This window comes from Felis catus, chromosome E3 (genome assembly GCF_018350175.1).
Source record: "Felis catus isolate Fca126 chromosome E3, F.catus_Fca126_mat1.0, whole genome shotgun sequence".
Classification (NCBI taxonomy): Eukaryota; Metazoa; Chordata; class Mammalia; order Carnivora; family Felidae; genus Felis; species Felis catus.
The window spans coordinates 37,609,013-37,637,000 of record NC_058383.1 but is presented as its reverse complement, the minus strand read 5'-3'; the positions used below and the strand labels follow the sequence as shown (position 1 = coordinate 37,637,000).

At 55.2% G+C, this 27,988-nt stretch overlaps 1 protein-coding gene across 5 annotated transcripts; it reads right to left on the bottom strand.

Annotated features, from left to right (window-relative positions):
• Positions 1-39: 39 nt before the first annotated feature.
• On the bottom strand, positions 40-27,741 carry TFAP4 (transcription factor AP-4). Of its 5 annotated transcripts, none has more exons than XM_019821034.3 (7): positions 27,499-27,741; positions 4,288-4,453; positions 4,072-4,170; positions 3,485-3,655; positions 2,737-2,877; positions 2,023-2,175; positions 40-1,112 (listed from the first exon to the last, which is right to left on the bottom strand). In XM_019821034.3, exons 1-7 carry the CDS (start codon positions 27,591-27,593, stop codon positions 918-920), a joined length of 1,020 nt encoding a protein of 339 aa, XP_019676593.1. In that variant the 5' UTR covers positions 27,594-27,741; the 3' UTR covers positions 40-917. The 5 variants fall into 5 exon arrangements, with proteins under 5 accessions (XP_019676593.1, XP_044903618.1, XP_006942452.1 ...); XM_045047683.1 differs by lacking the exon at positions 27,499-27,741 and adding an exon at positions 12,112-12,559; XM_006942390.5 differs by lacking the exon at positions 27,499-27,741 and adding an exon at positions 12,053-12,275.
• Between the last annotated feature and the right edge of the window lie 247 nt (positions 27,742-27,988).

The following is a 27,988-nucleotide window of genomic DNA, read 5'->3' as shown; positions in this document are numbered from 1 at the left end:
GGCTCCTCAGGACAGCACACACCCCACAGACACAGAATCTAAAAAACAAAGTACAAACTTTATTTTGTTTCTTTATAAAGGCACGGTGGCCTCTTGGTTTTTCCCCCCACTTTCTTAACAAAATATAATAGCTTCTCCTTGAACACAAAGACCTCAAAATTGTTTAAAAAAAAAAAAACAAAAATAAAAAAAACAAAACAAAAACAAAACAAAAACAAAACAAAAAGATAAAAAACCAAAACCAAAAGGAACCAACAACAAACAACAAAAAGAGAGAGACAAAGACATTTTTGGGGTGGAAGATGGGAAACCTGGAGGGAGGGGTGGGGCTGGGTGGTGGTGGGGAAATCCTCGAGCTGAGCCGAGGCCGGGAGGGGAGGGGAGAAGGGCAGCAGCAAACCCCAACCGAGAAGCAACGTAGACCCCCGGGGTCCCCAGAGAGCTCCGACCCAGCCAGACCCCCAACCCATGTAAGTGCTTAAAGGAGAAAGGAAAAAAACAAAAAGAGGAGGGAAGGAGTCAGAAACTGCCGGTCTAGGGCTGGCTCTGGGGAGGGCAGCATACCTTGGGGTTTTGTTTGATTTTTCCCTGTTCTTAAAAACATGTTTAAATGAAAAAATGCTTTTTGGCGGAGAGAGGCCAGGCACCTGTGTCAGCTTCCCCCAGCCTCCGGGGCGAGGCCCAGCCCCAGGTGTCCCGGTGCTCAACATGCCCCTGCCACCCCAGCCCCCGGGGACCTCAGGTCGGGTGGCTTCACTCAAAGGTCGATTTACAGTATTGAAAAAGAGGTCATAAAAGAGACCCAAATGACGTTGTAATTTTGTAAAAATTCCTCACTCGTTCACCTGCGTTTGCTCCCTGTAGCTGCCCCCCGGCCCCCTCCAGCTCCAAGAGGGGAGAGGAGGGCTGGGGGGTGGTCAGGGAAGCCCCCCATTCCCTGCTGGCTCCTCCCGGCTCTGGTCCATGGCGTCGCTGTCCGAGGCCTCCGAATCGGAGGCAGTGTCAGAGGCGTGGGCCTCCGGGCAGCTGCGGCCTGGCTTCACGATGACGGCTCGTCGCTGTTCCTCCTCCTGCTCCTGCCTTTCCTGGGTGCCCTCGATGTGCTGGATCGCCTGGTGGGCGGGGGGAGGTGGCAGGCTGCGATGAGGGTGGCTGGGGACACTGGGACAGCCACTATGCCCCCCTCCCCCACACACACACACACATACATACACACACACACACAGAAATATCCAGAAATAAGCCTGGCAAGACAGTGGCCGGCCTGCCAGAATACGGGGGAAACAAACATTTGGAACTCCTCTGCTGAGCTGCAAAACGCCTTGGAGATCACAGTTCAGGACCGCCTGGAAGTCACATGCATCTCTCATTTATACATTTCAAAGTCTGCCTGTTCACTTATGGGAGGTCTCTGTTATTAACTTTATTCTTCAATTTGCTGCATTTATGTGCAAGTAAAGTTGCAGGGGTTGATGCGCTTTTTTTTCATTTGGGCTTTTTTGTTTGTTTGTTTCATTGTTTTTCTTTCTTTGGGATGCTGTTGGGTTCTCCCAAGGGATGCCACCCTGAGTGGGGCACAGCAGAGACTTCAGGCCTGACCCACAGTGCCAATCATCTGTGCAGGAGGCGTAAGTGTCCCCCACCCAGCCACTGCCACCTGCATCCTATCCCACGTCCTGGCAGACGGAGCTGAGAGGAGACTCTGGAGCCAACCAAGACCTAGATGCAGGAACTTGACACTAGGGGGCTCGGGAGCAAAGAACCCTTTCAGCAAACCCCAAGGAGGAAGAGACAGGGTCTTCCAGGCCATGTTGTCCCCCTCTCTGCCCCAAACCTTCTCCAGAGCCACCTCCCACGGCAGACACAGAAAGGGAAACTAGGGAATGGAGACATTCAGCTGCCAACCCTTCTTCCTGCTGTATTCAAGCCCCGTCTCGATCCCCTACAGCCTGTGGCTCTCACACATCTCGCGCCCCCACCCCCGCTCCCCCGACATGTTGCCTCCCCCTTAAGCCCAGGTACCTGCACGATGGTGTCCAGATTTTGCCGGGACGTGGAAACAGAGTTGATGACCGAGGAGGGGCCCATGGTGACGACGTTGATGTGGTGGGAGGGAGGGGGTGGTGCCGGCACGATCACTGTGGGGTGGTGGGTAGGGGCCGGGGGGGGCAGCAGCTGCAAGACAGAGGCCCTCAGTCTTTTTCCAAAGGTTCCAGGAACTGCCCTTTCCCTGAGGACCCTCACGGAGAGCACGGGAAGGCCCCCAAACACTCTGCCCGCTGCCTAGACACAGCCTCTGCCAACCGCCACCACCTCTGAACTCCTTCACTCCCAAGGGGCCAGCCAGTGTGTGGCCCACCCCTCTTATTTTAAGAAATGAGGAAAAGGCAGTGCAGAGAGGGGCTTCCGGTCATCTGAGATCCTGTGGCCCCTTCCCTCTTCAGCGCCAGGCAAGCACGTCAACATCTAACAAGGACAGTGGTGGGCAGGAGCGTGGACTCTGCGTTCAGAGAGCCACGTCATTGAGGGTCGTGAGTGGGCATGGAATTTAACCTTTCTGTGCCTCAGTTTTGCCATCAGTAAAGCGGGGAGAATAAAAGCTCAGGCCTCGAAGGGCTGCTAGGAGGACTCAATGCAATAATGTGTGCAGGACACTGGGCACCCAGGGAGGCGGGGCCCCAGAGGCACTGATGTCCCACTGAGGCGCAGAGCCCCTCGCAGATGCCGCCTGCTCACCTGGGTCCGCAGGTGCTGCTGTTCCCGCTCCAGTTTCTCCTGGTGCAGCAGCCGCACCTGCTCCTGCTGCTGCTGCAGCTGCACCTGCTGTGCAATCACCTTGAGCTTTTCTGGGTACATGTGGGCCTCCAGCGAGCGCACCTGGGGGCAGAGCAACAGGCTGGGGGGACGGGTCCCAGACCACACTCCCAGCGCCCCCCAGCCTCTGTGCAGGGCCCGTGGGACTGCTGCGGTCAGCCTCCCCAAGCTCTGCCCTTCGCCAAGAGGCCGTTCGCTCCCGCTGCAAACCTTCACATGAAGCTGGTCCACCCTCGGGGTAGAGACCAAAGTCCTTAGCACAGCCTGCCAGACCCGCCGTGACTCATCTCCTCTCCAGCCATGGCCTCCCTCATGCCCTGATCCCTCCCACCTCGAGGCCCCGGCCCCTGCTGTGCTGCGTGGTGCACCCTTCTCCTCTCTCTGCGTGGTTAACTGTGAGACTCGACCTCCCCACCTTGGCTCCAGTCACTTGCACGGAGAAGCCGTGAAGCAGCCTCTCTGGAACCGGCCCAATCCCCCTCCCTGGTGCCCATCGTTGGCACGCGGCCTTTACTGCAGCCGTGTTTTATTCCAGCCCCGTGAGAGCCTCTGACGCATGTCCCTCAACCCCATGCAGACAGTGACCCCCCCCCCCCCGAGGGCAGGGACCTGTCTGCTTTGCTTCCCACTGAGCCCCCCATGCGAAGCCGGGTCCACCCAAGAGCCTCACCTGCTCCTCCAGCATCATGCGCACCGAGCGCTCCTTGTCCAGCTGCTGCCGGAGCTCGATCATCTCCCGACGCAGATCCTCTGCCTTCTCGTCTTCCCAGATGTCCGGCGAGCCGATGCCCTCATCCTTGTCCTCTGCCCGCCGCCGCTTGGGGGATGAGCCGCTCAGCTCCTGGAGACCCCAAGGGGCCAGTGAGTGCGCCGTGACACCCACATACTACTGACACCACCACCACCAACAGGGGAGTCAGGGGGCTCCTTCACAGCCCCCCAAGGCTGTCAAGCCCAGGGGCGCTTACGCCGGCCCCAGGGAACCCCATTCTGCAAATCCAACAAAGGCCAGAAAGGTGATTCTAGAAATCACCTGGTTCCTTCCAGAGCCCAGCCCACTGCACTTGACCGATGGGTAAACTGAGGCCCAGGCAGCAAGGCAAATGCCTCAAGTAGGCAGGTCGGTGGGGAAGAGTCGACCCGCAGCCACATGGGAGTCCCAAGCCACCGCTGAGCCGGGACGCGCCCACACCAGGGAAACGGAGTCAGGAGGGGGGCAGGGCACTGAGGTAGCAGGCGGCCTCCGCGGGGCGCTACCTGGATAAAGCGCTTGAGCTGTGTGTTCTGCTGCAGGAGCCTGGTCTTCTCCTGCTCCAGGGAGAAGATGTACTCCGCCGTCTGCTGGAGAATGGCTGCCTGAGGGTGGGAGGGACAAGTCAGGGACCCCGGCAGGCAACGTCTGCCAGAGCTCGCTTTCTTCTCCCCGCCTGAGCCAACCACTTCCTCCAGGAAGCCTTCCGGGCCCCAGCCCACCTTGCTGAGCTTCTCTCCGTCTGTGTGGGGGATGAGGGTCTTGAGGGACTGGAAGCCCGCGTTGATGCTCTGCATGCGCCTCCGCTCGTTGCTGTTGGCGATCTCCCGCCGAATCCGCCGCTCCTGGTCCCGCTGCGTCTCAGGGGTCAGTGGAATGTTGGCAAGGCTGCAGGGAAGGACACAGACGTGCTCAGGCCGGGTGCCCTCCGTGCCCTGCCCCCAGGGGACCCTGTCTTCACAATTCATCTCCAGAGGGCCCAGTGTAACTCCAGTGTAACTTTCATCCCTCCACTGCAGAAGACGCCAGATCTGTCAGATGCCTCTGCCCCCAGCCGATCAGGAGGGTGATGGAGTTGTACGTCCTGGGACGCACTCAGCCCCAGGTCCCGGCCCCGTGTGTGGCAGCTGTGGGTGCGGCCCGGAAGCCTGAATGGTTAACAAGAATCTCTGTGATTCTGATGCAGGTGGTCCCAAGAGCAGTTGGAGACACCTGTCCCTGGGCCACCTCTGAGTGTCTTACTGTGCACCTGGACCCCCTCCTGCAGCACTGCAGGCTTGAGGACTGAGGAAGATGGTTCCCCATCCCCACAGTCATATTTCCAGCCACACACTCATCTGCCAGTCCCCAGCCCGGCCCCAGACACCCCACGCTAAGACTTCAAAACTGAGACAGGAACCACTCACTCCAAGAAGGGGACGCCAGGCCCACCACCCCTGGAGACACTTCTCCCCCAAACCCACCCACCCCAAGAGGCAGGCCCTGTGCCAGAGGAGCAAGGCTCCCAGCACGCAGTGGGCAATGTTATTGCATATTATGTGATTGCATCTTACAGGAGCAGCAGCCAGTGGGGTGAGAGAGAAGGCAGCCAGCGGAAGGGGGAGAGGCTATGGGCCCAGAGGCATTGGCAGGAGGCAAAGACGGCAGCGGGGCCTGTGGGCCCAACGCCACTGCTCCCGAGGGGTGGGCCTGTGTGTGGCCTGGAGGAGGCATTCCCCCCTTTCCCGGCCCTCTTCTGAAACTCCCCCAGCCCCTGGCCTGATGGCTTCCAGATGCTGGGCTCCCAGCAGAGGCCACCGGCCCCACCCAAAGCCACAGCCCTGGCTTCTTCCTGAGGGGCCCTCCTGGGGTGACCTGGTCCAGGCCTGGGCCAAGAGAGCTCACCCCCCTGGTTCTGGAGGAATGGGGAAAGAACCGCAGGCAGCCTTGTTCCATTGATGGGAACCCTGAGCTCCAAGAGGTGCCCAAGCCCCCATGCCCACTCCCAGACAGAAAGAAATTTACTCAGAAAGCCAGGAGAACGAGTCTGCAACAGCTGGAGGGAGGCAAGGCTTTTCCTGCCCGCCCCTGGCCCACCTCAGCTGTCCCACTGCAGGCCTGCAGGACCCTGGACTTGTCTTTGCCCCATCCTGGGCCTTGGCCTCCTCTCCTGACAGAGAGGGTAGTCCATGGAGGGTGGGCTAAGAGCAGGCTCCACATCAGTTGCAGCTGGGGGCCCACAGACAAGCCCTCTCCTCCACCAGCACCCTCAAGGCCTCCCTGGGCCCCCTCCTTCAGGGTGCAGCTTCCTCACAGGGCCTATGGAATATCGATGCTGGGAAAGGGGTCCACAACCCTTTCTTTACAGATGAGACTTAGGACGCAGAGTGAGATGGGACAGAGTTTTAGAGTAAGACTGCCAGTCATCTGGGTCCTGACTTCTGGGCCAGGGGCACCTCACTTCTCCCAGTTTCCCTGCCCCTACAGTGGAAGTGGACAGGTGGACGGGGTGGCTGGAGACAGCAATGGAGAGGATACAGGTCAGAGACCTGATATGCAGTGGCTTGCCTGTCCCTTGGGGGTGTTAGAACCCAGTCCAGGCTCCCCTGGTCTGGAAGTGTCCTCGAGACCCTCTGTAGTGGGTGGATTACAGAGGTGGAATGGGGAGCCTGGCTGGCTCGGTAGAACATGTGACTCTTGGGGTTGTGAGTTTGAGCCCCATGTTAGACATACAGCTTACTTTAAAAAAAAAAAAAAAAAAGTCTTGAGTTCTATGCTGACTCAATTTGCTGGAATTTTCTCATTGAGTTGTCACAATCTTCCTGAGTCCAGTGGCCTTATGATTCCTGTGTGGGTTGAGGACATAGACTTGGGAAGGGAACAGTTCCAGCAAGTGGTGGGGCTGGGACTTGAACCCTGATCCCAGAGCCCTGCTCTTACCCACAGGACAGAGTGGGCTCTGCACCGTCCCACAAAGCCAGACACCCAGACAGATGACAGTTGACCCTGTAGAAAGGACAAAGCATGGGGTATGCACAACCATCATGCAGAACATTTACATTATTCCCATCTGACTCCCATAGACACCCAGCTGGGTAACTGTGTTGCAATGAGGAGTCCAAGGTCTGAGGAAGGGAAGAGCCCAAGGTCAGACAGCCAGACCAGGGCTTAACAGGCACCTGCGGATGCCAAGCCAAAGCTCGGCTCCCCTCACCTGCTGATGGCACCCTCTACTACTGATGGCTCACAAATGGCCCCACTGCTTACCAGAGCCCTGTGTATAGCCTCAGCAGATAGTGTGCCCCTGACCCTCCTGACAAACAGTGGGACAGGCACAGAAGTGACCTGCCCATGAAAGATCAGGCAGAGCAGGGTGCAGCTGCACTTTCCAGCCCCCACTGCCTCCCAGCCAGGTCCCATCAACTGTCCTCCCAATCCCCCCAGAAACCAGAGTTCAGCCCCACCTTCCCCAACCAGTCAGCTCATCTGCCCATGAAAACCTCTGCCCTGGGGAGCAGACCCTCAGCTCCTTCCTTCTCCCCAGGATGCCCAGGAGCCGGGGAGACCAAAGGAGAATGAAGGACCCAGGCAGGGAGCAGAGGCTTGTTCATCCTGGTTCTTCCCAATGTTCTATCCATTCTTTCCCTTTTGCCCAGTCCATCAGCCCAGCTTCCTGGTTCAGGAACCAGCTGCTGGCTAACCTAGCACACCCTTAAGTCCCAGAAAACAGATTTCACCCCAAAGCTGCAGTTTTTTGTGAGGACTTGGGTTGCCACCAAGACCCTCCCGGGTAACTCACCTAAATAGCCCCAGAAGTATCAGCTGACAGTTTCTTTAATAGAACGTGGACTAACCAGGGTTTCTGATTGGTGGAATGTTGACTAATCCGGGATTCTGATTGGTGGAATCATGGCAAACCCGGAGTTCTGACTGGTGGGAGTGCTGGCCAACCAGGGGTCCTGACTGCTGACCAACCAGCGATTCCAATAATGGACGGCTAATCCCACAGATACTGTACTAGATAAAGTGGGCTTTTCTGCAAATGCCTGAAAGTTTCTCACATTTCTTTCTAAGTTTTGCACACGTAAACATGATTTACAGGAATTGTAAGGTCCTCTGTCCCCTCCACATCAACTTCAGACTCCGAGGTGAGCAGTGAAGTTAGCCTTGTCCACTGACACCCAGGTTCTCTTGCTTCTCGCCCTCCCAGACTGCCCTCTGACAGCCAGTCTCCTGGAGCTGGGCAGCCAATGGCCAAGAAAAGTTTGGGTACCAGCCCTGGGTGCCAAGATTGCCACCACGGTACCAGAGTACCCTCAAACAGCCCCCTGGGAATAACACCAGCATACCAATCAGAAGTTATGGGGAAGGGAGCACACTTTTTTTTTTTTTTTTTATGTTTTTATTTATTTGAGAGAGACAGAACGTGAGCTAGGGAGGAGCAGAGAGAGAAGGAGCCACAGAATACGCAGCAGGCTCCAGGCTGTCAGCACAGAGCCTGACACCGGGCTTGCACTTGTGAACTGCGAGATCATGACCTGAGCCAAAATCGGACACCGACCGAATGAGCCACCGGGCATCCGGGGAGCTACTCTTCAAGACAGGATCCTGACCTGTACCTGTCCTTTCTGCCCAGCCCAAAAGCATGTAGCTCCCATCCCCCTATGCCCCCATGCCTGGCCTCCAGCCTCAGATTAGCCACTGAGAACTCTCATTTTACACTGCCCAAAGTCACTCACACGCCTGCCACTCAGTGACTACAGTGTGAGGTGGGAAAGCCCACGCGGGATTTCTCCCATACCCCAAAAGGAAGGCAGGAAAGAAGGTGACCCTCAGCAAGGATGTCCAAGTCACTTGTCCTCTGCAGCAGGTACTGAAGCAACCCAGGGCCTTCACCTAGCCCCGCTGCTTGAATCCATACACCACACTCTGACCAGCCTGCCACCCCTACCCTTGGTCCCAGAACAAACCCTGTCTAGGCTGTTCCCATCAGAAACACCTCATCCCTCACCTCCCCTCCTCAGACGGAGCTCCCTGAACTGTGTTCAAGTACAAACCACCCCTGCCACTTACTAGCTGTGGAACCCCATGCTTAGCTACTTCATCTTTCAAAGCCTCAGTTTCCCCACCTGTGAAATGGGGAAACATTGCCTCACTTCACAGGATCAGGGTGAAATCTAAAGACACAGACAAGGGGCACCTGAGTGGCTCAGTCTATTGAGCATCCGCTGGATTTTGGCCCAGGTCATGATCTCAGTTCAAGGGATCGAGCCCTGCAGCAGGTTCTGCACAGAGCCTCCTTGGGATTCTCTGTCTCCCTCTCTCTCTCTGCCCCTCCCCTGCTCTCTCTCTCTCTCTCTAAGTAAATAAATAATTTAATTTAAAAAATTAAAGATTAATTTAATTAGTTAATTAAATTAACTTAAATTTAATTAAGTAAATTAAATTAATTTAAATTAAAGACACAGGTAGAGCGTGTGACTCTTAATCTTGGGGGTCGTGAGTTCCAGCCCAGCAGGGATTACTAAAATAAATAAATAAGTAAGTAAGTAAGTAAGTAAGTAAGTAAATAAATAAATAAGCAAACAAGCTTAGGTTATTAAAAGAGAGAGGGAGGGAGGAAGAAAAAAGAGAGATACTGAGAAAAAGAGGATGATTTGTTTTTCCGAAGTTTGTACCCAGGACTCCAGGAGAACCCAAGCTCTCTCTTAGGGGACTGATACAACTCTTTAGCACTAGGAGACTGAGCTCTTAGGACAGGGCCAGTTTTGGTTCCTAGCACGGAGTAAGTACCTCATAAAAACCAGATCAAGGGGGCACCTGGGTGGCTCGGTTAGTTAAGCTTCCGACTTTGATTCAGGTCATGATCTCACGGTATGAGTTCGAGCCCCGCATCAGGCTGTCTGCTGCCTATCTTTTGTCCCCCTCTCTCTCTGCCCCTACCGTGCACTCTCTCTCAAAAATAAACATAAAACAAAACAAAACAAAAAACGGATCAAGGACCCAGCACACACTCCAAAGCCCCTAGCTGCTCTCTAACTCCTTCTGGGAACTGGTCTCCCACCCCCACCACCCCCACCAAGGGCAGTAGGTGAACACTCTAAGACCACAATGCTTCTGCTTCCAAGAGTGTGAGTGTCATCTGAACACATACCAGGTGTTTTCCACACACACAACTAACCTTTACAGGTGCTCTATTTTAAAGAAGCAGAGAGCATTGAGACGACACAAGTCCAAGACCACACAGTTTGGGCAGGAGCAGATATGAAGGGGATGCGGGGATGGGGGAGACACGGGGACTCACTGTGCAGTACGGCCCCCTCCAGTAGATCTGGGAGAAGGATGCGAGAGACAGGGGGCCCTTCAGGCACCGAGGAATGGAACAAAGTCCACCAGCTTGAGAAGCCAGTCCACACAACCAAAAGGTCCCGCCCCACCCACACACTTGATCCCACCTCACCCCACAGCTCCTTCTGAAAACGAACAAACCCAGAGGCCCCAACTCCACACCCAGCACATGGGCTTACAACCGTCTCACAGATAGGCAGGCTCATGGCACTTGGCCCCTGGGGACTGCTGGACTCCCCTAAAGGGGGGCTTGGGACAGGGACAGAGTGAAACCAGAGTCCTAGGAGGCCAAGAGAGGATTCAACTAAGGCCCAAACAGCATCTGGAGCAGCTCAACCCCACCTCCCCAGTGCCCAGCCCTTCCCGGTCAGAACGGGTCTCCGGGATCAGGGTTCAAGTTCCAGCCCCACCACTTGCTGTAACTGTTTGCTTCTCAAGCTTGTGTCCTCATGCCACACAGCAATCACAAGGCTGCCAAACTCAGGAGGAAGATTGTGAAAATCCAATGAGAAAAATCCAGCAAAACGAATCCCTAGAACATATTAAGAGCAGCAGAATTTTTTTTTTCTTATTATTACAGCTAGGTCCTCCAGGTAGACCTTCTGGAAGGGCCACCCCTCTGGCTGCCCACCACCCTGAACTTGAGAATTGTTAAGGTAGAAACCCTGAGGCGGGTGGGGTGCGTGTATACATGAGCAGCAACCGTCCCCAACCTCATTTCTGCAGCCCCTGGTGTCCACCAGCCTGGGCCACACCGCCCTCGGCTCCTCCTCCCTCAATCCCCGCCCAGCCTGCCCAGGGCGGCAAAGCACGTGGCCCCAGCCCTAGGGAGCCATTTCGCTCCCGGAGCAGCAAGGCCATACAGGGGCTGCAGGTCCCACACTTGGGCACACAGGAGAGCCCCAGCCGCTGTACTGCCGTGTCCCGCAGGCAGTGCTCAGTGCAGACGCCCAAGCCCTTCTCCTGGCCATCAGAGTTCCGGACATGTGCATTTTAACCAGTGTCCAGGGAAATGGAATGCGAGTGGCACACGCACCCATCACCCTTTGGTAAAGGGTGGACCTGGAACAACCCGGACCAAACTTGGGAAGTGGCTCCTGGGGAGGGCCGAGGACCTGGAATCACACACCCACACGGCTGGGAGACTGAACGGTTTCGGTTTCTGACTAGGGGTGGGGGTGTGGGGGGGAAAGGGGTGTGGATGGGAAAGTTTGCAGCCGAGATCGGCGGATGGAAGGCAGCAGCCTTGTGAGGCCAAGGTCAGCCTCTGATGCCCCCTCCTCAAAAGGCGCCTCCACCGGGCCTGCCGGGCCCATCCAGCTCGCGGGAGCCGAGCTTTGTGCGAGGAAAGCGTGGCCCCGGCGCGCCTACATCTCCCACAATGCCGCGCCGGCGGGGCTCGGGGAACTACAGCTCCCGCGAGGCGGCGCGCCGAGGTCCGCCTACTCCAAGAGGGCTGCAGAGTCACGTCCAGGCCTCGCTAGTAAACAGCGCCCGGGCGCGGGCGGCAAGCGAGCGAGCGGCCGCTAACGTGCCCGAGTCCGCGGCGCCCCCGGCCGGCAGCGCCGGCCTCTAGGGTCCCACCCATCCCCGCGCCCCTACTCGAGCACGCCCCCCGACCCCGCCGCAGCCCTGCTCCCAGCAAACACACCACCCGGCTCCCCGATCCCCCCCCCCCCGCCGCTCCCAGAGCCACGGCGTGGCTGCATTGTAGCAGACCGCGCAGCAGCCCCACGCGCGGCCCGCGCACCCCAAGCCCCCTTGGAGGGAGGCACCCAGAGACAGCGAAGAAGGAGGGAGAGGAAGGAAGCCGCCGCGGGAGGGGGGAGGAGGAAGCGCGGGGGGAAAAGCCACCAGCACCAAGCATGGCCGGGACTGCTGCAGAACCACGTGGGTCTGTTTGCAATTTACAAACGTCGCGACTCGCCCGCCTGCAGCGGACAAAAGTGACCAGGGCCGCTCGGGGCCCCCACGTTCCCGGGGACGAGGGTCCCCCGGCGGCGCAAGCCCAGCTCGCGGGGCTGTAGCCGCCCCGGAGGCTAAGAAAGGCGAGCGGGGTCGGCAGCGCGGGCCATGCGTGCGCACACGCGCGCCAGCCCAGGCGGGCTGGCCAGGGGCTGCAATCATGGGAAGGGGGTGGGGGGGAGGAGGAGTACACACCTACAGAGCCCTCCTATCACTTCTTTCTCTGTTTTCCTGAAATGTTGCAAAGAGGGCACCTTCTGAGTGGGCACCATGAAATACTCCATAGCGATCGGCCCCCCTCCTCTGCACGAGCCGGGTCCCGCGGTCCGCCGGAGAATGCAAGATGGAAATCCGAATCAAAGGGCAGCGCCGGACGGAGGTGCAGAAACGGCCGGTCCCAGATGCTGGCGGCGGCGGCGGCGGCGGCGGCGAGGGGAGGGAGGCGGGCGGGAGGGGCGGGAGGGAGGTCTCTCCGGCCTGCCTCCCCGGGCGTGTGTATGTGTGTGTGTGTTTGCAGCTGATCAGATGTCTGTTTCAAGGCGGGAAACAGCTGGTGAAAACTCAGCACTCCCCCGGCCTCCTTCCGCGGAGTAAGGAATTGCATGTAAACAAAGGACTATTTGCAGCGCCCCCCGGGCGGCGCGAGGCCCGGGCGAGAGGGGCGCGGGCCCCCGGGGGCTGGTTGCGGCCAAAGTCTGCGAGCCTACCCCCCGGCACCGGTAGCCGGGGGCCGGGGGCCGGCTGGGGGGGGCGCGGCGTGAATGGAGCGAGCTGCGGCCGAGCTACATGCGCCACTATGGGTGATGAGGTCCATCAGCTGACAGGTTGGCAAGCGTTGCAAAAAAAAAAAAAAAAAAGAAAGAAGAAAAAGGGGCCAGCCACCGCGAGGGAGCCTAGCCCGTGCGCCAGGGGTCCGGCGGGGACTGGCCGATGCAGGGTCTCGGCGCTCGGTGGCCCTGGGGGGGCAGAGGGCGCGCAGCTGGACCCCGCGCGCCGTGGCAAGGCGGCTTGGGGTGCTGCTCGGGGCTTTTTCTTTTTCACGGTTGCAGCTGCACGGAGAGGAGCCGCTCTGGCGCGCTCCCTCAGAGCCCAGGGCCCCCTGGAAACTTGCGTCACAGCCACCTCTTCCCACATGTAACTTGGGGCCGACTTCGGAGGCCGGCCAGCCCCCTCCCTCCCTGCCTGCCCAGTTGGCCGCCTAGCCCGGGCTCTGGAGCCTGGGAATCCCGGAGCCGGGGTGGAGAGAGCAAAGGGGGGCGCGTCGGGCGCCTCAGATCCTGAGGCTGCCTTACGAAACGGGGGCCCCGGTGGGGAAAGAAGGGTGGAGGCGGGCCAGGACGGCAGCGGCCACGGGAGCAGGCTGCCAGCGCGGCCCGGAGGTCTGGTGGCTGCTGCCGGGTATCCCCCTATTACCCACTCCACCCCACCCCCTTTCCCCCTCCGCGGGGAGGCTGGACAGACGCAGATGGAGGGCTGCCGCCTCTCATTCATGGCTAAATTAGTACGGGACCTGCTCCTCCGCCAGGGTGCGCTCTTACTACGGGTGATGGCCCAGGGCGGGGAGGGAGGGACGCGGTGGTGGCCTGCTTCCGCCCCCCCCCCTCCCAAGTCCCCTGCCCTGGCTCCTGGAGGGTTGGCCCCGGGCTCAGGAAGACCACGCCTGCCTTGGAATGTCCTCCCTCCTGCCCACCGCCTTTCCCAATCCCATCCGCCTTCAAGGTTCCGCCCAAATCGCGCCTCCTAATTAAAATATTGCTACTAATAATAAGTTACAGTTATTTTGGGAATTATTATTATTATTATTATTATTATTATTAGATTTCACGAGCACCTTGTAGATTTTTGCTTGCATGTTTTCTGATCCTTGCAGCAACCTGTTGGGCAGTTTCTCTAAGTACAGATCCCAGACCACTTAACATCACAGTCCCTGGAAAGCCTGTGGGGACAGGAAATGTGCTCAGGAAATGATGACTTCCTGGGAGGCAACATAGGATACAGGGCCACATAACTACACACGGAGCAGTCTGTGCTGCCTCAGTGGATGAATGAATGAATGAATGAATGAGAGCTGGGAGAAGTGTGTTTGTTTACCCCTTGCCCCTCTCTTACAGAACTGCCTTGGTGGAGCCTGGTAGCTGTCACTCAGACTGGCCTGGCCATTTCTGCCAAAGGTGCCAAAACTGCCTGCTGGGGGCTCATCTGCTGCCCCCACCACCCCACTCTAACTCCCTCCCAACACTTAGCCCTCTTTTCCGAAGTGACACAAGCCCTCAAACTCCAGGCTGTCCCCCATTCCCAGGACTCCCAAACGGGGTCCCCTGTGCCCTCTACAAAATTCCTTAGAGCCTCTACCTGAGTCTCCAGGTGGGCAAACTTCTTCTGTAAAGGGCATTTAAAAGTTATTTGTAATGGTTTCCCATGGCTACTGTAACAAATTAACACAGAGTTTGGGGCTTAAACCGAAACAAATTTATTCTCTGGAGGTCAGTAGTCCAAACGGGTTATATTTGGCTAAAATCATGGCGTCAACAAGGCTCCTTCCTTCTGAAAGTTCTAGGGGAGACTCCTTTCCTTATCTTTTCCAGCTTCTAGAAGTTGCCCACGTTTCTTGGCTGGTGGAGCCCCCCCCCCCCCACCAGGAGGTCACTGCAACCTTCGTTTCTATTACATTTCCTTCTCAGACTCTGACCTTTATGATGACCTTGAGCCCACCCAGATAGTCTAGAACAATTTCCCCATCTCAAGATCCTTACCTCAGTTGTATCTTCTTCAAGGCCCCTTTGGCCACGTAAGGTAACTTATTCACAGCTTCCACCGCTTAGGATGTGAACATCTTGGGGGGGACCATACCATTCTTAGTTCAGGGGCCATACAAACCCTGGCAGAGGTTGTGATATGGCCCAGCATTTCCACTCCCAGTTATGTACCCAAAAGAATGAAAACAGGGACTCAAACAGGTAATCACATACAAGTGTTCACAGCAGCGTTATTCACAGTAACTAAAGATGAACACCCCCTGTGGTCCCGCAACTGACGAGAGACCATAAGCAAATGTGGTCTATCTGTACAATGGCATATTATTTAGCGTTAAAAAGGAATGAAGTGCTGAAATGTACTACAGCATCGATGAACCTTGAAAAGTAAAATAAGCCAGGATTGGGGTGACTGGGTGGTTCAGCCGGTTAAGTGTCCAACTTCGGCTCAGGTCATGATCTCATGGTTCCTGGATTCGGACCCCGAGTTGGATTCTGCATTGACAGTGCAAATCCGGCCTGGGATTCTCTCTCTGCCTCTCCTCTACTCGTGCTCTCTGTCTCTCTCTCTCTCTCTCTCTCAAAATAAATAAATAAACTTAAAAAAATATAAGCCAGGGGTGCCTGGGTGGCTCATTCAGTTAAGCGTCTGACTCTTGATTTCGGCTCAGGTCATGATCTCACAGTTGAAGGGTTCGAGCCCCGCATCGGGCTCTGCACTGACAGTGCAGAGCCTGCTTGGGATTCTCTCCCTCCCTCTCTCTGCCCCTCCTGCTTTCGCTCTCTCTCACTCTCAAAATAAATAAATAAAAATAAATGTTTTTTCTTTTAAGCCAGAATACAAGAGATCACATATTGTATGATTACACTACCATGAAGTACCTAGGATAGGTAAATTCACAGAGACAAAAAGTGGATCAGAGGTTCCTGAGGGGGGTTGTGAGGTGGCTGGGGGTGGGGAGGAAATGGGGGAGTTCTTGCTCAAGGAGTATGTTTCTGTTTGGGGTGATGGAAAATTTTGGAAATGGTATTGATAGTTGCACAACACTGGGAACATAATTGTTGCCACTGAATTGTACACTTTAAAATGGTGGCAGGGGGAGGCATACGGGTGGCTCAGTTGGTTGAGCATCTGACTTTGGTTCAAGTCATGATCTCATGGTTCCTGAATTCGAGCCCCATATCAGGTTCTCTGCTGTGAGCTCTGAGCCCGTTTTGGATTCTCTGTCTCCTCTTTCTCTGTCCTCCCCCATGGGCTCCCCCACCCCAATAAATAAATAAATATTTAAAAAGAAACAAAAGAGAATAGAGGCTCTTAATAGGAATTAAGATTTTACAAAAAATAATAAAAAAGAAAACAGTGGAAATGGCCAACTTTATACTATATACCTTTTACCATAATAAAAGAGAAAATGGGGACACCTGGGTGGCTCAGTTGGTTAAATTTCTGACTCTTGGTTTCTGCTCAGGTCATGATCTCACAGTTTGTGAGATCGAGCCTCACATCGGACTTCATGCTGACAGTGCAGAGCCTGCTTGGGATTCTCTCTCTGCCTCTCCCCTGCTTGTGCTCTCGCTCTCTCTCTCTCTCTCTCTCTCTCTCTCAAAATAAGTAAACATTTAAAAAATAATTTTAAAAATAAAAGAGAAAAATGGTCAGTGGGCTAGATTTGACCCGTGGGCTATAGTTTGCTTGACCCATAGACCCTGCCGATGCGTTGCCCCTTTATGGTCTCACTTCCCTCCTTATCCAGTTTAGAATTCACAGCCCCTTAATCCATTCCTTCCCTTGCGCGCCTAACCCGCCTGCCCTGCTCCCCACCCCACCCCCTTCGCTTCAGCCAAACACCCTTGAGAAAAGGAAATCCCACAACCTAGCTGACTGATCTTATTTTCAAACCCCCCAGTGGAGCCTTCTATCACCCAGGTCTCTTCTTCCCCCCACCTTCTCTTTCAAGACCGTCATCACCTCCCCACCTCCTCTCGCTCAGCTTCAGGACTTCAGGTCCTGTTGCTCTGAGAACAAGGATCCGACTTGAAGAGAAGCCCCACACGCTCCTATTGCTGCTTCTGCCTTCCTATCTGCACCTGTAACCTGCCATCCGGTCCCCGGCCCCTGTCTGGAAGAAGGTCCGCGCCCCGTCCGTGCATGGAGAACCCCTCCAGGAGGATGCTTTGCAGACGTCTCCCCCGCAGCTCTCCTACAGTCCTCACCGTGTGCCCTCTATTGGACCGTTTCCATCACTGAGAACAAGCTGTGTGATTCCCATTTAAAAAACAAAGCAAAACAAAACACCCACAACCCTCCACCCCTACCAGGCTACCGCTCTCTCCCTGCTGTTCTTTACAGCAAAACTCCCTGAAGTGGGTGTTCCGTTCCGTTCCCTCTCCCCTTCTCTCCTTACTCTGTCTGGAAAAACCACTCTTGCTGAAGTCACTGGTGCCCCCTCCCAGGAGCTGTTTTCTGTCTTCATTGTATGTGACCTTCGTGAAGTTCTTTTTTGCTTGGCAGCTGGGACACCCCCACAGCCAAAGTCCTTGGACCCCTTCTCTGTCTACCCACACTCCCTGCTTTTTGGATGATAGGATTCCAGAAAGGGCCAGAAGCCGTATGGTGTGGTTCAGAATCTGCGTTCTACTCATCTGTAAAAGAGGCTGTAACAGCACCTAGCTTACAGGCTATTGCAAGAAGTCTGGGATACACACGGCACGTCGTAGCATTAATAAGTGGTAGTTGCCGTTATCACTGATGCCAGGTTGCCACGGGCAGCAGTAGCCAGAGGCATCTGAGCTGGACCTGTGAGAATGACCAGGTTTGGTGGTGACGTGCAGGGGAGGGACAGAGGACCTCGAGCTCTTTCTCCCTTCCTGCTAAAATCTGCCACAGGTGAAAAGGAACAAGTGTATTGGAAGGTTCTTTGCTGTGCTTTACAGTAGATGCCTTCACATAGGATCAGGTGGTATGACCATCAGCCTGCAGACCACTTGCCCTTTAAAAGGGGCGGGGTGTCAGGGCGCCTGGGTGGCTCAGTTGGTTAAGCATCCAACTTCGGCTCCCGCTCCCATCAGGATCTCATGGTTCACCAGCTCCAGCCCCGCGTCAGGCTCTGTGCTGACAGCTCAGAGCCTGGAGACTGCTTCAGATTTTGTGTCTCCCTCTCTCTCTGCCCCTTCCCTGCTCATGCGCTCTCTCTCTCTCTCTCTCTCTCTCTCTCAAAAATAAACATTAAAAAAAAATTTAAGGGGGGGGTCTCTGTAAAGACTGGAATCAAATAACTGCTTAGTGGATGATTTGTGTTAGAAATGCAGACCATCATCTGCAGAGCTCACAGACAGCTGTCCCACCTGCAGCCGAACTCTGGCTGCAGACCCTGGGCACATAGTGCTCTGGAAAGCAGGCATGGGGAGGGGGCCCGCTTGACCTGGAGCAAAGAGCCGTGAGTGCAGTATGGCCTAGGACAACTCAGAACACTGGCCCTCCTTCTATGTTATCAAACATGAGCCCACCGAGCTCCCTCCCTCTCCCACTGCTCCCCTTCCCCCAGCCCCACCCCCAAATTCCAGGTGGAAGGGGTGAATGAGTCAGCAACAGAATACAAAAAGTGTGGTCTGTCCATCCAGAAGAGTATTAGTCAGCCATGAAAAGGAATGAAGTACCAATACGTGGTACCACATGGATGAACCTTGAAAACATGATGCTCAGTGAGAGAAAGCTGTCACAAAAGGACACAGAGTGTATGATTCCATTAAGTGAAACATCCAGGATAGGCAAATCCACAGAAACAGCAGGTAGATGAAAGGTTGCCAGGGGCTGGGAGGAGGAGGAAATGGGGAATGCCTGCTAATAGTTAACAGGATTTCTTTTGGGGAAGATGAAATGTTCTAGAATGGAACATTCTAGATGGTTGCACAAATTCTTTGACTACACTAGAAACCAGTGTATTGTACACTTATTTTTTACTGAAGTATAGTTGACACACAATGTTACATTAGTTTCAGGTACACAACATAGTGACTGGACAACTCTATATGTTATAGTGTGCTCACCACTGAATTGTACACTGTATTTTTTTACTGTTTATTCACTTTTGAGGGGGGGAGGGGCAGCGAGAGAGGGAGACAGAGGATCCGAAGCAGGCTCCACGCTGACAGCAGAAAACCCGATGCGGGGCTCAAACTCATGAACTGTGAGATCACGCCCTGAGCCAAAGGTGGACACTCGACCAACAGAGCCACCCAGATGCCCCTGAACTGTACACTTTAAATGGGTGAGTTGTAGGGTATGTGAATTATATCTCAATAAAGGTAACAAACAAAAGGAGTGAAGTACAGATACATACTACAGCATGGATGAATCTTGACATCATGCGGAGTTGAAAGAAGCAGAAACAAAAGGCTCCAGAGCATAGGATTCCGTTTGTATGTAATGCCTAGGACAGGCAAATCCATAGAGACAGAAAAGAGACAAGAGACAAGGAATAAGGGGGAGTCAGGGGGAAAGGGGGAGTGACTGCTAAAGGGTACAGGGGGATTTCCTTTCGGGGTAATGAAAATGCTCTAAAACTGATCGCGGTCATGGTTGCACAATTCCGTGAATACACTAAAAACCACCCCATCGTACACTTGAGATGGGTGGACTATATGGTATGTGAATTCTATCTAATACAGCTGTTATTCAGACAGACCCTAAAGATGCCCACAAGTCCAGGGAGTTCCAGAAATCACACCCCGCCCCCGCCTCCGCCCCCGCGGTGGGTTTTCAGAGTGCCTTTCTTCAGCCACAGCGGGATCTGGCTGCTGACAGTGCCACCAGCATAGCCCTGGTCACAGCAAACACTGCTCTGTCTCCTCTCATCCCAGGCTGGCTGGAAGCTTGCGTGAGGGATGTGGGATGTGCACCGCAGCCAGCAGGACGGCTGTTGCAGGTTTGAACCCCACATAGCACCTGTGGGCGGGGGCGGGGGGGTATGATAGATTTTTGCCTTTTTTTTTTTAAGTTTATTTATTTATTTTGAGAGACAGAGAAAGTGAGCGGGGGAGGGGCAGAGAGAGAGGAGGGGAGAGAGAGAATCCCAAGCAGGCTCCAGGCTGCCAGCTGGAGCCTGACTCGGGCTTGAAATCCCGAACCGTGAGATCATGACCTGAGCTGCAACCAAGAATCAGACTGTTAACTGAATGAGCCACCCAGGCGCCCCAGATTTTTCTCATTTTTAAATTTTTATCCTGCCTGTGTCTGGAATTCTCCTCTTCTCTTTGGACCGAGGATGTGTTCGTTTCCTTCTGCTGTGTAACAAGCTTCCACAAACGTATTGGCTTAAAGAGCACCCACTTATCATCGCTCAGTTCAAGAGGTCAGATGGCCAGGTAAGGCATGACTGGGCTCTCAGCTTAGGGTCTCACCAGCTGAAATGCAGGTGATATGAGGCTACGATCTCATCTGGGGCTCTGGTCCTCCTCCAGGCTCACCGGCTGTTGGTGCAATTCCATTTCTCTCAGCTATAGGACTGAAGTCCCCGATGTCTTGCTGGCTGTTGGCTGGTGACCGGCCTCAGCTCCTAGAAGCCATCCCTTCAGGTCTTGCCCTGTGGCCCCTCAGCTCAGATGGCTGAGCAACAGAAGCTGTCTCTCATGACGACCCGTCTCTCACTTTGAATCTCTAATTTTGTCTTCTACAGGCAGCGGAGAGAAAAGTCTCTGCTTTTAAATGTTTTATTTATTTGAGGTGCCTGGGTGGCTCAGTCAGTTAAGCAACCGACTTCAGCTCAGGTAATGATCTCAGGAAACGTGAGATCAATCCCCACGTCAGGCTCGGTGCTGGCAGCTCAGAGCCTGGAGCCTGCTTCAGATTCTGTGTCTCCCTCTCTCTCTCTCTGCCCCTCCCCCACTCATACTGTCTCTGACTCTCTCTCTCTCAAAAATAAATAAATACTAAAAAAAAAAAATGAAATGTTTTATGTATTTATTTTTGAGAGAGAGAGCACAAGCAGGGGACACGAGGACAGAGGATCAGAAGCGAGCTCTGTGCTGACAGCAGGGAGCACGACGGGGGGAATGAGCTCACCAACCTGGAGATCATGACCTGAGCTAAAGTCGGAAGCTCAACCGACTGAGCCACCCAGGCGCCCCAAAATCTCTGCTTTTAAAGGGCTCCTGATCCGAGCCTGGGGCCTGCTTTGGATTCTGTATTGCCCTTGCTCTCCGCCCCTCCCCTGCTCACCCTCCATCACTCTCTCTCTCTCAAAAATAAACATAAAAAAAGACTTTTGTAATAAAAATAATAAGGGGTTCGTGACTAATCTATCTCAGGGTCAACAGTGCCATACAACATGAGCTAATCATGGGAGTTACACCGTCAGCACAGGCTCCGCCCACGCTCAATGGGAGGGGAGGGTCCAAGGGCAAATGTCCCTGGGGGTCTGCTACCACAGAGTGGGGAACACCAGCGAGGTGCTCCGAGAATGTTGAGGGACTTGTCTAAGGATATCTAGAGAACTGCAGATGAACTCAAACAGAAACCTAAGGTCCCAACCCTAATTCGAGGCTTCTTCCTCTACACAAATACGCCCAGGAGCTGGGGAATGCACCAGATGGCCTTTTGAGCCCTGGCGTGCTGGGCGAGGAGGTGGGGGGTAGATGCCAGCTGTTGAAAGCAGGGATGGGCTCCTTAGAAGCAAAATGCCCCTGCCACAGAGAAGATCCTGAATGCTCCCAGGAAGGCCGAGTAAGAGTCAGACGGCCCTCCTGGGGTTTGGAGCAAAGCCCAGTATCTCCCCAATGCCCTGGTCTCCTTTACTAGCCTAGACAGGGAGATCTCCAGGTCAACGAGGCTAGAGTCCCCCAACCACTAGGGGGCGCCCGGCCCACACGACTCTTTGTGTGCAAGCCTGGCGGAATACAAGGTAGGTACTGGGGGGGAGGGGCAGACTACCGGCCTCCCCACACCCCCAAGGCTCTGCAGACCCAGGGGGCTCCAGGCTTGTCTATGTGCCTTGAGGCCCTGGCCTCCCAATGCCTGCTTTCTTTCTCCAGCTAAATCTGATTCATAAGCAAGCCCTTGAAGGGGGCTGGGGCCGAAGCCCATCTCTGGCATGCACCCCTATCCCCACCTCCGGTCTGGTTCCTGGTGTCTCGAGGCCTGACACTTCAGCGCACTGGAGCGGGCTCCTGCCCTCACCCCCGCTCTCCCTCCATCAGTGCGCCCTGTCCTGGACCCGGTCAGCACCCAGCTCATTCCCTCACACTACATGGGGAAATTTCACACCCACCCCCCACCCCCACTCTGTTAGGGACTCCTCCCCTCCCCCTGGGAAATGTGGGACCTTACACCTAGCCTGGGCCCTTCCCACTGGGGAGTTCAGGGGGAAATGGGGACGGGGCCCTCGGGGCCTCTGGACAACATTAAAAGGAGAGCAAGTCAACCAAGAGGGGAAAGGCTGAGCAGAGGCACACAAAAATCCAGGAAGGAGTATTTGGGGTTCAAGGAAAAGGTACACAGCATAGGGCACAGGAAGTGGACAAATGAGGATGCTGTTGAGCTCGGGGAGTGTATCCAGCATCCCTCTGGGCAGCCAGCTCTCATCCGAAGGAGTGGACAGAGGTGGGGGACAGAAAGCAGGATTTCAAGTCCCATGTGAGGATAGAAAAGGATGGGCTGGGCTGGGCCAAGCCAGGGGATGGACAGAGGCCTGCTCTGGTGACAAGGCAGACCTGGGTGGGCTGCAGGAGCAGCTCTCCCCGGGGAAGGGTGGGCTCAGAGCCCAGCGTGTGGAGAGGCACACGTGTGTGTATGTGTGCATCAGTGGCCGGTGCCCCTGTGGCAGCTGCTGCTCTGGCGGCTTTACCCCCATTCTGTCTGGTCCTCACTATGGCACCTGAAGTCCCGTGATAGCCTAGGAACTTGCCCAGGATCATCCCAGATGGTCAGACCCAGCGCCTGGCTCCCTCAGACCCCTCACGACCGCCCATGCTCCAGCCTCAAGGATGGTTTTTCCCAGTGGCCTCAGGACTCGAGAGCTCACCTGGCCAGATAAGGCCAGGTGCAAGAGAGGAGCCTACCTGGGTGTGGTGAAGGATATGGGGCTGCGAGGGAGAAAACGTGATCTGCGTCAAATGACAAGGTCAAGTACACGGTGAGAAAGAAGCCACCTTCTGTGATCGACTGTCACTGCCCAGACAGCCAAAGGAAGAAACAACTCCCAGGGGTCAGGACAGGCTTTGGATTCAAATTTGGGCAGACAGAGAGGAAGGAGAAGAGATGAACACTCCAGAAGGGGAACCAGGCTGGAGCAAAGCAGCTGGTCTCCTCCTCCAGCACCTCCGGCCAGTGAGCCCCTGCTGTTCATCGCTGGCCGTGGCTGCCAGCACCAGCACACCTGGGGTTAACTTCCGTCTGGTGCAGTGGCCTCAGCAGCAGCAAAAGCAGCAGCACAGGGTGGTGCCAGTAACTCAGAAGCTGCTATGTGAGAAGCAGGAGGAGAGGGGCAGGGCCAGGAAAGGCTGAAAGGCTGAGCCACAACAGCAGTGAGAAGAGAGGGTTTCCCTGGCAGGACCCTGAGGCTCCACTCTTGCGGCCAGGCCAGAGGATGTCCTCTCGTCCTTGGCGCACATCCCCTCAGTACGTTGCCCTTCCTGCCTCATGCCGTGGGCCACCACTTAGGGTGGTCCACAGTCATGGCCGGTATCCAAGCCCTCGGGCCAGGGGGCAGCAGGTCTGTGCTGCAGCTCTGGGGAAGGGGCTGAGGACCGTACCCAGGCAACCAGCAGAGAACGCACTGGGCCCTGCGGTGCAGCTTTTGCCAGAGCAGCGGGCGGGGAGCCGGGCAGAGGGCAGACGGGCAAACGGGAAGGTTCGGCGGGGTCCTGACCTCGGAGGCCCGGCCTTGACATCCCCCTCCTTGAGCAGAACTCAGTCACAGGAGCCTCCCACAGCTCCAGGGGCAAGGAGACACACAAAGCTCCCTGTCCACTCCCTGGGCTGGCTGCCAGCCTGCCTGTGCAGTGAGGACCAAGAGGAGACTGTCCCTTCCCACGAGTGTGTGAGGTGCTGGCTACAGAGGGAGTGCCTCATCTCCCTTCCCTTGGTCAGTCCTCATCCACCGTATCACTAAGTCCATGGGTAGTATCCACCACTACCAACGAGCACAGGCTCAGACAAGTGAAGAAAGTTGCCCAAAGGGGTGCCCGGGGTGGCTCAGTCAGTTAAGCGTCTAGCTTTGGCTCAGGCCGTAATTTTGCAGTTTGTGGGTTCGAGCCCCACGTCGGGCTCTGTGCTGGCAGCTCAGAGCCTGGAGCCTGCTTCGGATTCTGTGTCTCCCTCTCTCTCTCTGTCCCTCCCCCACTTCCCCACTCACACTCTCTCTCTCTCAAAAACAAATAAACATTTAAAAAAAAAAAAAAGAAAGTTGCCCAAAGCCACACAGTCAGAATGCCAGAGCAGACTTGAACCTGGGCTTGCCTGACTGGCACACTTACCTCCGTGCCACAGGGGAAGGTGGGAAAAGCAAAGTTCACCAGCAGGTGAACACGGGCCTATGTGCTAAATCCAAGAAAGGCAGCCCCGGGACCCCCAGGAAAGCAAGGACTGATGCTGAGAGCAGCATCCAGAGGAGGCAGGGGAAATGCCTGGTCCCAGATCTATGGATGAATCTGGGGGAGTCGGGACCTCCCATAACCCCCGGGTGCGTCCCCAGAGCAGGTGAACAGATCACAGAGTGCTGTGCGGCTTGAGGTTTGCAGGGCCCCTGAAGAGTCAGCAGCATTTACTGAGGGGCAGTCCTCAGCAAGGCTCCGCTAAAACTGAACAGAAACACCTCGCAGGCATCACGGGATCCTGCTGACCAGGAGCGGGAGAATCCCAGGGCTTCCAGCTGTGTGACCTTGACTCACCTCTCGGAACCTTGGCAGCCTCATCCGGAGGCGGAACATACCAGCACTGACATTCAGGGTTTCTATGAGGATTAAATGAGGTGTTCCTCAAAAAGCACTTAGTTTGAAAGCCTTCTCCTTCACAAAAGCATTGCGGGATTGTTCACAAAAGGTAGAAACAACCCAAGTGTCCACGGATGGAGGAAGGGATAAACAACTTCTGATCCAGCTGCACAATGGAATATTATTTGGCCATAAAAAGGAATGGGATAGAGACACCTGCTACAATGTGGATGAACCTCAAAGACGTGGCGCTCAGTGGCAGAAGCCAGACACCAAAGGTCATGATGGTATGCTTCCATTTACAGGAGATGCCCAGAACAGAGACCGAAAGCAGGCTGGTGGTCGCCAGGGGTGGGGGGAGGGAGGAGGCAGAGGCCCTGCTAGTGGACTCAGGGTTTCCTTTTGGCTTTGTTTTGTTCTATTCTATTTTTTTTTTTTATGGCAGGTTTAAGCTCATAAACCATACTGAGCAGAAGGTACAGAGATTTCCCACACACCCGCTGCCCCCACACATGCACAGCCTCCCCTATCCTCAACACCCACATGAGCGGTCCACATGAGCGGTCTGCTTGTTGCAACTGGTGAACCTACAGGGGTTTCTTCTGGGGATGATGAAAATTTTCTGGAATTAGATTGTGCTGATGTTCACAACTCTGTGAACATACTAAAATCCACTGAATTATACACTTTGAAAGGGTGAGTTTTGGGGCACCTGGATGGCTCAGTCGGTTAAGCGTCTGACTTCGGCTCAGGTCATAATCTCACGGTTGGTGGGTTCGAGCCCTGCTTTGGGGCTCTGTGCTGACAGCTCGGAGCCTGGAGCCTGCTTCAGATTCTGTGTCTCCCTCTCTCTCTGCCCTTCCTCCACTCATGCCCTGTTTGCCTCTCAAAAATAATAAGTGTTAAAAAAAAAAGGGAAAAATGAAAAAATAAAAAGGTGACTTTTATGGTATGTGAATTACATCCCAATTTTTTTTAAAGCACTTGGTAAGAGCTCAGAAAATGCAGTTCTCGTTACTTTGTCCTTCAAATTCTGAGAGTCTGTCCCATAATGAAAGAGACAGGATGAACATATTTTTAAATGCTCAACACCCAGCAGGGAACTGGGCAGAATGCTCTCAGCAGATTTAGGGCGCACGGGTCATGGACGAGTCACCAGTGGTAGCAGCCACCGACTGCCATGTCAGCTCTACGCAGAGGCCCTGAACACGTGGCTGTGAAAATGAGAATAACCCACGGGCACGAGGCTGGCAGGAAACGCTTCTTCCCTAAGAGGAAGTAAACAGGCCACAACTTGGAGGACTTGAGTTGTTCAGTGGGGACAAGGGCACACGTGGACTTGTGCAGGCTCAGAGGTGTGACACTGAGGAGGGCTCGCAGGGGTGGAGGGTGCCAAGCTTAGGGGGACACAGCCCTTCTAGTACTCTGCACGCCCCATGCAGGTGATGGGAAGTGCTTTACTTCAGGTCACAAGCAGGTGCAGAGTTTACAGGAGGTCTGTTCTGTGCCCTCCCAGAAGCTCCAGATTTCTCCTCAAGTGTCCAAGAGGCTTGAACTACTCTGGGCACGAGGCTTCCTCTTCTCTCTCTTTTTTTTTTTTTTTTTTTAATTTTTTTTAATGTTTATTCACTCTGGAGAGACACAGAGGGACAGAGCACGAGTGGGGAAGGGGCAGAGAGAGAGAGAGAGAGGGAGACACGGAATCCGAAGCAGGCTCCAGGCTCTGAGCCATCAGCACAGAGCCCAACATGGGGCTCAAACACACAAGCCGTGAGATCATGAGCTGAGACCAAGTCAGACACTTGGCCCCAGGTTCCAGGGTTGCAGGAGAGAGACCATACAAGATCAGCAACTCTAGTTCAGGGCAGGACCCCTCACGCCCAGTGTCAAATGACCAGACACACTGATAATGTGGCACAGGAGGGACGAAGGCAGCTACTCCTTAGAGACTGGGCCCTTCCTCCAGCCACAGCCAGAGCTGAGGGCATGCAGAGGGGACTCCAGACGCAGGTCTCAGCCCACAGGCTTCTCCCTTCCTCCTGCCACCCCTCTCCAGTCCCTCTTGCCTCCATCCTCTGTCCTTGTGTAGTCTCCAACCCTCTCTGGGGAGAAGCCAAACAATACAAACGCCTTGGAGAAGAGAAAAGGCCAGGCCTACTGTGCGCACATGCACACACACGTGCATACACACACATACACACACACACTACCCTTTCAGACCACAGAGATCTAGATGGAATCACAGAGAACCGACACACAGGGAAGATAAAGGGAACCAGTTAGCCTCGGCCCCTCCTCTGGGCCAGGAAGGTGTCAAGGGATTTGCACGCACTGTCTCCTTCAATCTTTAAAAGAATCCTATGAGATTTCAAAGACGAAAAAAATGAGCTTCTGAGAGCCTAAGGAACCTAGCCAGGGAGACACCCAGTAGGTAAAAGACAGAAAGCTGAGCACAGTGCCCCAGAAGCCGGTCCTATAGAGGGAGCTTAGCAGGGTGGGCGTGTGTGCAGTTTCTGCCCAGCGCCTGGCATTGGCTCCTTTGGGGGACCCCTCACTCCCACTTTCTCCATGTGATTCTAGGGGTGTTGGCCCTATCCCGGGGCAAGCTCCTGAGCCAGGCTTGTCCAATCAGCATCTGGGGTGAGCTGCGACCCGGAGTCTCCAGACTTTGCAGGAGCCCCAGGGAGAGGCAGGCTGGGAGTTCTCAGGCTTCAGGAAGCACTGGCCGGAAAGCAGAGCAACACAGAGGACACTGGGCCAGGGGAGGCGAGCCAGTGTCCCGGTGCTGTTGCTGAGCACTGGACCAGCTAAGGCCCTTGGCTTCTGCAGTTATACGAGCTGTTAAGTAACTGGTCTTTGAACCCAGCTCTGACTGCAGACCTCAGGCTTCCCTGCCCCAGGCTGTTCCACAGAGGATCTGGTAGTTCAGGGCCCGGGTCTCAGCTGGGGATGGGGCCTCACCTCTCTCCCAGAATCCTGGGGTGGGGCCGTGTTGGACTCTCTGGGCCTCCTCCTAAAGCAGCTCCATAGCTTAGTTTGACCTTCAGAGTTGGCATCTGCTTGTAGGAATCTGTCTCTCTCCTCCTGGAATTCAGCCGCCAGATGTCAGCTCCAAGGCGGCAGCAGTGGCTGCACAAGGCTCCCCCCAGAGTGAATCAGCTGCATTCCAAAGGTGCAAACACAGACGCCACACCCTCAGCAGCCTGGGGCTGCAGACTTCCTCCCCAGGCCCGCCCGCCCGCCCGGCCCCCACTCCTGCTCCCCTCCCCTTTCGCCTCTTCCCAGCCAGACCAGGCCTTGGGCTTCCTTTCCAGAGACATTCTCCTGGAACTGCAACAGAGAGAAAAAGAAAGCCACTGGGGCTGGGAGACACCCTGATCTGCTCTGCTGACTCTCTCTCCTGCAGCGAGCACTGACCAGCCCAGACCTCCCCCAGCTGTTAGCGGCAGTC

Coding starts and splice junctions, on each gene's coding strand:
- TFAP4 (XM_045047683.1), bottom strand. CDS start 12,461: ATGCAATTCCTTACTCCGCGGAAGGAGGCCGGGGGAGTGCTGAGTTTT. Junction 4,171..4,287: donor ACGGAGAGAAGCTCAGCAAG/GTGGGCTGGGGC, acceptor TCCCACCCTCAG/GCAGCCATTCTCCAGCAGAC. Junction 1,113..2,022: donor ATCTGGACACCATCGTGCAG/GTACCTGGGCTT, acceptor CCCGCCCACCAG/GCGATCCAGCACATCGAGGG.